Here is a 12,217-nt window from a genome sequence, read left to right on the forward strand (position 1 = left end):
AACCCCACCATCAGCTTCACTTCATTAGCCAACCTCTGTTTTTCTTTTCTTTCCCCTTTTGATTTCCTCTGCTTGCTTGTGTCTCTTCCTTGCTGTAGGGGTCGCACCAGGGGAAGGGTTGTTGTGGATGAGGAGGACAGCATGGATGGTACAGAGATAACGGAGACCACAGACCCTCAGGATGCAGGTAAGACTTTGTAGTCCCCCTTCTTGATCTATTATGCACACCTTGGTTTTAGTAAGCTTTTACATCCAGGCAGCCCTTTGCCAAGAGTGCATCAAAAAGTAAGGGTAGCAGGACTGGTGAGAACTACGAGTGAGAGCTTTTTCTTAGCACCCCATGCTTCGTCTTTAGGGCTATAATTGAAAGGGTTTAAATGGAACTGCGATGCTGCTTTGGGTGTGCGTTTTTTCTCCTCTCTCCACTTCCATCTTTCCTCTTGCTCTGAGATTGGCATTGAGGTGCAGTGGGAAAGAGCCCAAGGCTAATGCCCTCTAAAAGCTTTTTAAAATCCCATCAGTCTCCTCAGACCCATTTATGTGCTTTTTTATGTGTACATCACATCACATGACCAGGCCTTCCATTCTCATACATCTTAGTGCTTCGCTGTGCCTGAGATATTGGAAAATTCTGAATCTATGAACTGGCGTGTCTTTTGTTTTACCTCAAACCACAGTCATTTTTTATTTAGCGAACAAAACAGTTGTTGTTTTTTTTGCTTTTCTGACTGTGGGCTTTAAAGAGTCAAGAACTACAGTGATGTAATAAATAAGAATATATTTGAAAAAGTAAATTTATTAGAAAGTGAAATGCATTATAGAGTTTTTTTTTTATTCATTGATGTATTTCTAACAATTTATTTCTGCTATGTTTTAATGCAGTTTATGAATACCCTAAATTCAGTTTCTCAAAATGTACCCCTTCCACACTAAGCCAAAGATGGATATTGCTCTGCATGCTTGCTGTTCAGAGTGCTTGATGCCAGCACAGGCAGGGTTTCCATTAAATAACAATTATCAGTGATTGATTTTAAGCTCAACCAATTAAACTAGATCCCCTTCCTCCCAGATTTCACTTGAAATGCTGTTTATAGGTGCTGATGTTCTTAGCAGGAAGAGGGGCCCCTAGATCAAATTCTCCTCAAGGTCCCTTACAACCTTGGACCGGCCCTGCATGACGAGCTAGACCCCCTGCACTTTGCATCTCCCTGCTGGATATAGACAAACAGTGAGATTGAATTTATGAGACAGAGCTTTTCCATTTTCCGACTGTTGAGTTTTTAATAAGCGCTACAGAGACTATTGTTTTAGCTGCTACAGCTTTAAAGAATAATTTCTTTTTGGAATCACAGCAAAACCTGGTGTATTTTCTTTAAAAAAAATAAAAATAAAATAAAATCAAGCAACACTTAGCCTGGCAGTTATAGCTTGGCAGCCCACCAGGCTTATAATAAATACGGGGATACCCTTATAGTAATAGGAAGTTGGGTGGAAGGAAAAAACTGGTCCATAAGCAACAGTGATAACTGGATGCTTAAGGGGATCATGAAGGAGAGTCTATTTAAATGTTTGTGGGAGATTCACATGAGACTGACTTTAGCTGGAGTCAGAGATTTAAGAGGCACCACGTAGACGTATTCAGGATATGGACCACAAATCTCACATTCCATGTGTTAAGCTACTCCTGATCCACAGACAGGACCAGAAATGTCTTAACCAGGCTAGAAAGACAAATGATTGGATCAGTGATTTGGGATGCCATGTTATCTGTTGGTGTTGGCCCACTGTGATTAATCAAGTCCAAAGTCAAACTCAGCCGTCTAGTAGGAAATTTAGAAAAATTCATTCTTCCCTCTGCAGACAAGCTCTGTTGAGCTGCTCATTTAATTTCTTGGCAGGGCTTGGTGTATACCCATGCTGCCAAAAGACACTGTGCTTGATTGTCCAGATTAAAGTCAAAAGGAGGAAACCAGCCCTAATAATGCAGATGTGCTAACGGCTGCTATCAAAGTACCCTGGGCTTCCTAAACACTTCAGCTGTGTCAAAGGCTGATCGCCTCTATGTCACCGCATTGATTCTGGAATTCAAGCAGAAGGTGCCCATGACCAAGTGTTGAGTGCATAAGCTGTACAATAGATGAACATAGTTTTACTTTGAAATAAATTACGGAAAATAACCTTTGTTCTTTATTGAAACAAAGGTTATTTGAATATTAATGTCAAAAACTGTTATCTAGTTTCCTGCACAACTCTTTAACTGTCTTGATTGTTAAGCTATTTTGATGTAAAGCTCTTTAAATTGTCAGCGTGAAATTCCACATGATGTCACTGAATGTTTGCTGCACTAACCTAGTTAAATGTTACTTCTAAGTAATAATACAAGTTTTCAGGTTTTTTGAAGTGAGTCATTATGTAATGGTAATAAACACAGGATGTTGTCAGTCTTGACAGGACTTATGAATAAGCATTACTACTTGAGAAATGTTTGTTTTCTGTGCCTCACTTGTGGGTTAGCTGTAATCAATGCTTGAGGTTCTGACCTCAAATCTGACTTCAGTGCAATTAATCTGCAATAGTGTTGGTTTGTCTTAGTATGCATATTTGTAAACCATGATAAGTTATTGGTAGATATTTGACTAACTAATTTCTTGGTTTTGTTGTTTATTTCTACAGAAACACAAATCCAGCCAGTGGAGACTGTGGAAGTGGAGACCACTGAGGTGCCAGAGGAGGAGAAACGCCCTTCCCCTCTGGCCCAGAGCCCCCCAGCAGAGAGTTCAACAGGACCATCTGTCCCAGCAAGTGGAGAAATCAAAAGCAGGTCAGTAACACCAAACGTTGCCTGACCTACAGTTAATATAGGTTATATGTATGTGAATAAAAGAAACGTGTAGTGTGTCCAGTGAAGAATATTGGTTTTTGCCTTTCTCGTGTACACACGTGTGGAAGTCATGGGTGGTGGATCCAGTCCGCTCTACCCAGGTGTCACTTTGTTAAAGGCTGTAATCAATCTCGTAGCGTGTCTGTACCATTGATGTTAGTGACTGAGGTCAGATCAGCAGCATCTCCTGGGATCTTATTACCAACACAGCTTAACAATTTGAACGATGGCTTTCTTCGTAAGAAATCTGAAACATTTTCATGTCCAGATGTGTGTACGATTATGTTTTTTTTTGGTTCAAAATGGAAAAAGAGAGCCATCTAAATGCCTTTTGCCAGAATTGAGAAAGTTTAAATTCATGATGACATGCATTGTTTTGTATTTATTCACAGTAGGTTTACAATTAAACACGAACATTTCCTTGATTTCAGGGAGCGTCTCTGTGCCTTCTGTTACTGTGGTGGTCGTAGCCTTCTGGGTCAGGGGGAACTACAAGTATTCAGCACCACATCTCTGCATGAAACACCCGTCAGCCATAATGGTGAGGAAAGCTCGACAAGCGACGGCAGTGATGGCGACGTAACTGCTCAGCCAAAAACGGCTGTTGACGACACCTCAGGAGAGAAGGAAACCAAGTAAGCCCATCTTCGAAATGTTTTTGTTTAAAAGATTAATTAAAAAGGTAGAAAAACTAACCAAAAAATTTAATTAGTTTGTAAATATTGCTTCCAGATTCAAAGGTTTTGAACAACATATTCTAAAACTTTTTCTTTTATGGGCAAGTTGTTTGTCAGAAAGCTGCTGAATTTCTGACTGTATAATAGAATAAAGGCAAAGAGTTACTTTCATTTTAAAATGAATCACATCTTTATCCTGATTTAAGTATATTTTATCTTTTCGAACTGGCACATTTTTGAATTACAATATCTTGAATTTATTTCCTGCCACTTTGTCAACATTGACACTTTGGTGCCGCACTGTTGGGTCTGCATCATTATAATATTTTTTTTCCCCCAGTGGAATTGAGATGAGGTGACTGGGGGCAATTTGCATAAAGAAAACTCATTATTCAACCAATCTGAAGGGTTCATGTTTTTTTTCCTGTAGAATATTAGCCACTTTTAAATATGTATTTAAGTCACACTGGTACACAATTGTTTTTAGGTTTAATCCCTTGTGGGGCTGGAGGATTTATTTTGTGACCAATGAATGTTTATTGATTTCCTTAATATTCAAAATCATCATAGTTTTATAATAAGAAAATTGATTGCATTAACCACAAATCTCCTGAACCTTTGTGTTCTTCCTTTTTAATGCCTGGAGTGTTCTTCTGTTTCTTTCTTTCTGATCTGTTAAGACATTTTCTGGAGATATATCGACTATAGTTTGCCTGATTACTGATTTTTGTAAATCTTTAATCTGCCACTACTGGGTTTTGTTAACTTAAGTTTGTGATTTTGAGCTATAAATAAATTTAAAAAAATCCCTATATGAATTTAAAATATTGTAACATTAAAATATATGCAGGTACATAAAAATAGATTTTTGCCAAAGCAACGCAAAGCTACATAGCGGTCTCCCTCTGTATCATTAAAAATATGAAACTATAGTAAAGCCTTATTGATAATTGGACAAAATTATCTATAATTAAAACCCCCAGACCCTTAGTTTTAGCATAATTCCTCAACTTTCCTGGAGACTCCCGTGACAGATTGACAGAATTTGACTCTAAGGATGAAATTGAATATCCTTGCTATAATATGTTCGCCATTCCTGTTATCTACTGAAGGTTTTCCACGTTCAAAACGTAGCGGTCTAAAGGATCTGCTAACACGCCATCCATGCCTGAAAGGAAAATTCAGTTTTCTTTTCCACTTCAGTTTTGCTTTCAGTTTCACTGCGGGAATCGCTTCAGGGTGACCGGCGATTCCCAAAATGAAAGACAACACTGTTATCAAAGAAGCAGGGATTACTCTATGTAACCCTGTGGTCTTCTTCTTCACTGAATGTTGTTGTCAGAGAGAGATTGGATCCTCATTTTTCAAATGGCCAGTCACTGCTGTTTCTGACTTTCTTGAACAACAGCCTAGTGTTTTTTTGGTGTCTTTAATAAACTGAATTCTGGTTTTCTCAGTTCCCAATATTGTCATGAGAGTAGTGTGGTTTGGTCTGGCAGTCTGCCAGGCAGTAGGTACCTTTTATGTTGTTTTTTTTAAATCACCATGATAGACAAACACGGTGCAGTTGTAAGAAGAAAGTGAATATAATTACATAATTAGGCTGTAAACAATAAGGATTCTTATCATGAGTGTGCAATCTTGTCAAAAGCAATCTTTTCTAATTATTAATTTTTTTGTCTGTTGATTGAAATGAAGGTACCTTTGAAACGCTAATGCTTTTTCATTTATTTCCTATGTTGTATAACTTAAAGAAACATCCGTTTTAATCATTGTATGACTCAGGACAACCAGACTCTTCATTCACTACAATTCACTGGCCTTTTACTCTCCCTCATTTCAGTTTTCTTGTCTCCTTATTTTAGCTATTTGACAGTCTACGTACAATCAAATCATTTTGAATTTTTTTGAACTCCCTTCCTGTATTAAACTTCGCCTCCTCCTCCCCCTCAGTGGGTATGAAACCTGCCATGAAGAACCAGACTCTGCCAGTCGATTTTGGGATGAGCTTTCTCACGTCGGCCTTCCACAAGGTCTTAAAGTCCAGTCTCTGTTTGAGTCAGGTAGGATTGGTGATAACTTAATTTTTTTTTTAAACCATGCTATTTTTTGCTCTGTTAATGGAACTTTATATTTGAACCCCATTTGATTGCTAGTGTTTGCCTTAGAGGTTTTTATTCTTGTATTTTATCACTTGACATTTTTTAGGGCAATGTTGGGCACATCAGAGTTGTGCCTTGTGGTCTGACGGTGTTTGTGAGGGCGAGGGACAATCTCTTCTTAATGTGGACAGAGCCATTGACTCAGGGAGCACAAAGGTAAGTGGAGGGAGAACATCTGTAGACTAATGGGTGTTAACACCATCTTAATGTGCCAGGGCAGCAGAGAGGGACTGCTTCATTGAGGCACAGAAAAGCGGCTGGATCAGGCTGACTGGTAAAGGTCAGAGAGGCAGCGTGGATCTCTCAGCTGTGAAATGGAAAAGGTCATGCCACTCAGCAGCACACAGCTCTCGTAGCCGGTTGGCTGTGTCTGGTAGCAGTGTTGCTGCTCAAAGTTCTCTGATTGTTTGCAGCCCATCGGTCCAGCAGCTGAATAGCAATTCTGCCACTTGATCTCCACTGTGGCTATTAGTTCACACTCATGGAGTTGGTGGACAATAGAAGGTGTTTGAGATTTTGTTGTTTTGCTCTTAAGGCTAAAATCCAGATTAAATTTTTTTTTTTTTTTCAGAAATGTTGAAGGATCTAAATCATCCTTCCTTTTTTTAAAGTCAGTATTAGTCACGATCTTTAATGAAGCTGGTATAATTATTATGCTTTTGCAGACAAAGACTGGTTTTACAAAAATCTATGTAATTTTATTTATTTTTTTGTCTCTACAGCACTGTGCATACTGTAAGCGCCTTGGAGCCTCCATTAAGTGCTGTGCAGAAGGATGTGCTCAACTCTACCATTACCCCTGCGCAGGGGCAGCTGGGACATTTCAAGATATTAGAAGTCTTTCACTCCACTGCCCAGAACATATTGAATTGGCAATTCACAAATGTAAGTTAACAAATTGCATAATTAGGTAAAGAATATCATGTGCTAGATATTTACTGATGTGCCTGTTGTGTTTGGTTTGATAGTTGTAGACGATGTAAATTGCGTGCTGTGCGATAGCCCAGGGGACCTACTAGACCAGCTCTTCTGCACCAGTTGTGGTCTGCATTACCACGGGATGTGCCTGGACATAGCAGTGACCCCTCTAAAAAGGGCAGGTTGGCAGTGCCCAGAGTGCAAAGTCTGCCAGACATGCAAGTGAGTCACTTTAACCTCCCACCTAAATGAAGCCTTACAAATAACCTGTCTCTTTCACTGGTAGTCCTTCTTAGTTTCTGCACTGCTCCCAGGCATGATGCATGTTGTTTTGTTTGCCTCTGTGGCTTGTGAAAAATGAACTGGGGAGTTTAACCCTGAAGCTTAATTCATGTAACCTCTGACCTTTACATAAACTGCCCATTGAGGCTTAAGTCTTACATTTGTGCAGAAATCCCAAATGTTTTTTAATTGTTTAGCACACTTTATCATATCTTGTGCAATAAACTGTCAATTGCACTAGAGTCAACATTTTCTGAAATTTTGTATTAACATTACGCTTGTAAAGAGCCAGCCATTCATTAATGCTTTGTACTGCAAGTTTAGAATAGAAATATCCTCTATTGTCCCGTAGAAGGGAAATTCAGGAGTACCAACAGTAAAGTGATGGGTAAACAGAAACATTCAGATTCACACAAAGAACATAATGACAAAAATTCTGAAGTATGAGGTTCCAATAAGAAAAAAAAAATACTGTGAAGTTACATTCAAATATATTGTACGAAACGTGAAACCGAATTGGATAATTTAAAAATGAAATGTACAAACTGTACTTGTATATTTGTGCATCAAAAAACGGCAAACTAAATTGTGCAAATAATAGGATATAAACACTTTCTGATTCAGTTGTTTAAAAATTTGCAACAGCAGGAATGTAAACATTTTGAGCTTGTTGGAATCAGTTGCCACATAGAAGGTCCTGCAAAAATCTAATGCAGTATTTATGTATTCATGTCTTCCAAAACTAGTGTTGGCATTTGTCTGTTGTTGTAACTGTTTGTCTTTCGACCTAAAAATCATAATAAAGTTGCACACACTCACAATAGTTGTAGATGATCCAGATCGTGCCTACCTAATTTTGAAATATGACTAAATGAAAGAAAATACTTTGAATCTGACAAAAAGTTCTGTTTAGGACATCACACGGTATCACTTCACTCTTCGTTTTCTGTATTGCCTGTAGGAACCCAGGAGAGGACACTAAAATGCTTGTGTGTGACATGTGCGACAAAGGCTACCACACCTTTTGCTTGCAACCGGCTATTGACTCTTTGCCAACCAATGGGTGGAGGTGTAAGGTAGGAGTCATCCTAAACGTCTCAATCCCCTGACTGATAAAAAAAAAAGAAGTTATTTGTAATTGTAACTCAACTGTAATGAAAGGAGTGAAACTTGATACACAATGTCACAGTGGGGAATTATTGTGGTTGATTTATATCGTTGTTTTTACATAATGGCACTCTATTTCCCCTTTTTTTTTTTTTTTTTGCAGAGTCATGTTGTGTTCAGTGTGTGTAGATGGGAAGAAAATAAATACATTGAGTCTCTGTTGCTGGGTAGAGTGACTTAGACCCAAATATGCACATTGTGTGTGAAAGAAATGACTCGGAGGAGCTGATCCCTTAAAGGTTTCAGTTCAACCTCAGTGCCAAAAGATAGTACAAAGTGTACTTGCGTGTACATGCACAAGTGTTATGTTGGAGTTGGTCACAGAGAAGGAAGCAGGAGGTGAAGAGTTCCACCACATTTTGGCTTCTCTGCTTGACTCAGCACAGAACCATGCAGCCAACACAAATCGTTGATGCTCACATCTCCTCAGCATCAGCGCCTGTCTCCATATGTGTGTCAGTTTTGTTCTGAGTTGTGCGGTCTTTCTGACATACAGATCGAAAAAAAAAATAGTCATCTTTCCAGTTTATTGCTGGAAAGATGCTGTGTTCTCTGACGTCATCTCTGTTGAATTGAGCTGCAGATTCTTCTCTTTAGAAAGAAAGAAAAAAACATTGTCGAGCTGTGTGGATCGTTGGTCTTATAAACTGCAAACTCAGTTGTGTGACTGTACATATCATGAGTAAGCTTTAAGTGGATGTTAAAAAGAAATTAGGTGATGTTTTTTTAGAAAATATTTTCTAACCAAATTTTCTGAGAAACCACTTATTTTTATCATTGGCTCGTCTTGCATATCAAATTTAACATAGAGGCTTAAAATCTGTGCAATACCTATTTGAGTTTCAGATGTATCTTGTCTACATATTCACACTTTTATGTTTAGATTCCTCATTCTCATGGACAATAGCAAAAAATTCTATGCCTCATTCCTAAGCTTTAACTCCCATTTTCCTGAAAAGGTTTTATTATAAACAATTATTGCAGGTTTAAAACAGCAGCTTGTTGCTCTTCCCTATTTCAGGCTTTCTGTCAACTAGTCTGTTTTATTTTATGTAGCACTTTTAAGTGAGATAAATGGTTAAGATTCAGCATGAAGCCAAAACAAATGGAAATTGATATAATTAAGGTAGAGTTATGATTAAATAGTCCTTGCATATATTTATTAATGAAATGACCCCTCTCTTTTTTGTACTATGCCTGTTCTAAATGGCTCTAGCATATTATGCCACTTTCTCCACAGAACTGCAGGGTTTGCATCCAGTGTGGAACACGAACCAGTGGACAATGGCACCACACCAGTCTTTTATGTGAGAACTGTGTCCAAAACCAGGACCCCGCTCTGTGCTGTCCAATGTGCTCCTGCATCCTGGACCCTGAGCATCAGAAAGACTTACTACTCTGCCAGACTTGTAAAAGGTAAGAAAAAAAACGTGCTTAGCCTTTGGCTTACTATTTGTGTTATAGAAACATTTGTTGAACAATCCTGTGGATTCCTTTGCACTCCTGTCAGATGGCTACACCTGGAATGTGAGCGTCAGAACTCAGGCCATGGAGAAATCCACCCCAGGGAGGACTATGTTTGCTCCAACTGCAGGTCTCCTGCTGCAGAGCGGGCGCTGGAGGCAGAGGACATGGACATTGGCCCAGAGCTCAGTCCTCAACCAGCCCCCATGCACATAGACTCTGAGACTGGCCTACCGCCGGCTCAAAAGCACAAAGACCTTGAACCTGGCGTTCAGCTGTCCCCTGAAATGCACAATGATTCCAAACCGGAATTACTCGCTGTTCCATTGCACTCTGATCCAGAGCCTGCTCAAGCCACCGTCCAGGAGGAGAAGTTGCCCATGCCAGACCAAAAGCCTGGTGGGTCTTTGTTCAAAAATTACACACACTTCAGTCTCTGATTCTCTCTATCTTTTTCTCCCTTTCTCTTTGCTGATCAAATAATCTTGAATTCGTAGAAGATAAGCCCAAAAATTGTTGCGTTTTTGAATATGTTGAACAATGGCTGCATCATACACCAAGCTTCAGCGTGTGTGACTGAAAATGAAACCCAGGGTTTCATTCAAAGAACTGTTGGCCACAGAGATATAGTTCAGAAATGGTTTGCCATACCAGCCTGTACTTTAATATCAGTGTTAATGAAGTTGTGAAAGTTACTATTTATGAAGATAAAAAAAAATTGAAAGGAGAGTTGTGTGTACCGCAGCAGCACAGAAAGAAACACCCCCTTATTTTCAAGCAAACATCTGAGTGTTCGCACACCACTATATGGTGTCCCACTAATAGCGAATTAAAACAGTGTTGTTCTTCATAATTCTCTGATTTTAAATTACCTTAAAAGTACCTATTATGTACAATTAATTTTTTTAAATTCCTTTATGGTCTCTACTGTGCTTAAAAAACAACTGGCCATTTTCTGGCAATAAAGTAATGTTTTTGGTGTCTGGAAAATGAGCCATTTAAAAGACCTCCCAATACTCATGACAGTCAGTGGGAACTTTTCTGTTTCCTATGAACACAAGCAGAGCTAGTCTGCTAGTTTTACCGCTGTATGCGCCGTACAATGGCTGCTGAAAAAGCAAGTGTTTTGTTGTTGACTTGTTCAGTCCATTCATTCTGGATCTGACTCAGGGGCTAAGATGTACAGTTGTACATCTGTCTGCAACCATTTTCATGTGTCTAAAGTGCGAGTGTAAACAGAGTTTACGCTTCCACTGCTGCTGTGTGGCCAACAGTAACTTAACATAAGAGACAGGAGGCCCTTAAACAGCTCATTATAAACGGAGATCAAAATGAGGGAAATCTCATTATATGTGAAAAAATGTAATGTTTTGTGTAGCCTGTAGGTCTATCCTAACTTGTTTAAAAGGAAGTATAATGGGTTCCCTTTAATGTATATGTAAGTTGGGATGGATTGCCTTTGAGCAAGAATGAAAGATTTGTTTTCTGTATTAATTTAAGAAGCATATTTTGGTAATAAATGTCAAAAGTCTAGATTTCAGTTAAACCACTAAGTAGTTATTCTTTTAGGTAAAGTCTACCTGTATTTGATAAACCTAGCTTATAATTTTGGGAAACTGACCAGACAGTCAAGATTTATACTATTTTTTTTTTTTTATTGACTTGTACATGGATGTGCAATTTTTGTTAGAAACCCACATGCTCATAATCTTATTTGGACCAAGAGCCATTTCAGAGTTCCACTCATTCCAAAACTAAGACCAACACCTATGTACAGTACATTGCACTGTAATCTGGTCCAAGTGAGGTCAGCCAGGACTAAAGTGCAAAATTCCTCCCCAAATATGTACAGCAAGCTAGGTTAGGGATGCCAGTGGCAGCTCACTATCCTGCCCACTCTTGTTGAGACAGCCCACTCAACTGACTGTAGAGAATGGATGAGAGTATTATGATTGTATCACTGATCCCCTGTCTGCTAACCTGCCTTGAAGCAATGCTGGCTCATTCATTACTACTGACACAGTCTGTCTGCTTGCTTTGCACACTAGGCACAGATGCTCACTCTTTTTCTACTTCTGGTCATTTACAAGCCCCTTATTAGATTTGGCTAGAAAAGCACAGCTTTCCCCTCTTTTCCTTTTTTAAAAATATGTTACGGCTGTTTGCAAGTGTTTATCATACTTGTGAGCGTGGAGCTCGTTCAGCCAGATGAATTGACCAGTTCATCACATCAACTGTCTCCTTCCTCAAGCTTCTACGTTTGCTGTAATTTTGGCCCACTCCTCCTCACAGAAATGGTGCCACTGAGTTGGGTTTGCATGCTACCTTGTTCACACACACACCTTTTAAACTCTGCCCCTAAATCTTCTATGGGATTAAATTCAGGGCTCCAAATCATTAACTTTGTTGTTCGTAAGCCATTTTCTAATGAATTTAGTGGGGTTTGGGGTCATTGTCTGTTTGGAAGAAGCATTTGTGCAAAGGTTTAACTTCCTAACTGATTCCTTGAAATGTTGCTTTAATGTTTCCACACACTTTCCTTATGAAAAACACCCATACAACATGATGCTAGAGCTCCTGTCCTTCACAGTCAGAATGGCATTCTCAGGATTTCAAGCTTCACTGTTTTTCTTTTGTTTTGGCCAAATACTTCACAGGACTTTTCT

The 12,217-nt window shown here is 39.0% G+C and overlaps 1 protein-coding gene across 9 annotated transcripts in view; it reads left to right on the forward strand.

The window, feature by feature from the left end:
• Positions 1-12,217, forward strand: part of kmt2cb (lysine (K)-specific methyltransferase 2Cb) — a 79,839-nt gene that overhangs the window by 22,268 nt on the left and 45,354 nt on the right. For all 9 annotated transcript variants that reach the window (XM_044134284.1, XM_044134289.1, XM_044134286.1 and 6 more), the window contains 10 exons: positions 99-187; positions 2,674-2,821; positions 3,313-3,516; positions 5,512-5,621; positions 5,767-5,876; positions 6,443-6,605; positions 6,689-6,860; positions 7,882-7,996; positions 9,328-9,503; positions 9,598-9,950. In XM_044134284.1, the coding sequence (XP_043990219.1) occupies positions 99-187; positions 2,674-2,821; positions 3,313-3,516; positions 5,512-5,621; positions 5,767-5,876; positions 6,443-6,605; positions 6,689-6,860; positions 7,882-7,996; positions 9,328-9,503; positions 9,598-9,950 (1,640 nt within the window). The remainder of the gene's footprint in view (positions 1-98; positions 188-2,673; positions 2,822-3,312; positions 3,517-5,511; positions 5,622-5,766; positions 5,877-6,442; positions 6,606-6,688; positions 6,861-7,881; positions 7,997-9,327; positions 9,504-9,597; positions 9,951-12,217) is intronic.

This window comes from Gambusia affinis, linkage group LG12 (genome assembly GCF_019740435.1).
Source record: "Gambusia affinis linkage group LG12, SWU_Gaff_1.0, whole genome shotgun sequence".
Taxonomy (NCBI): domain Eukaryota; kingdom Metazoa; phylum Chordata; class Actinopteri; order Cyprinodontiformes; family Poeciliidae; genus Gambusia; species Gambusia affinis.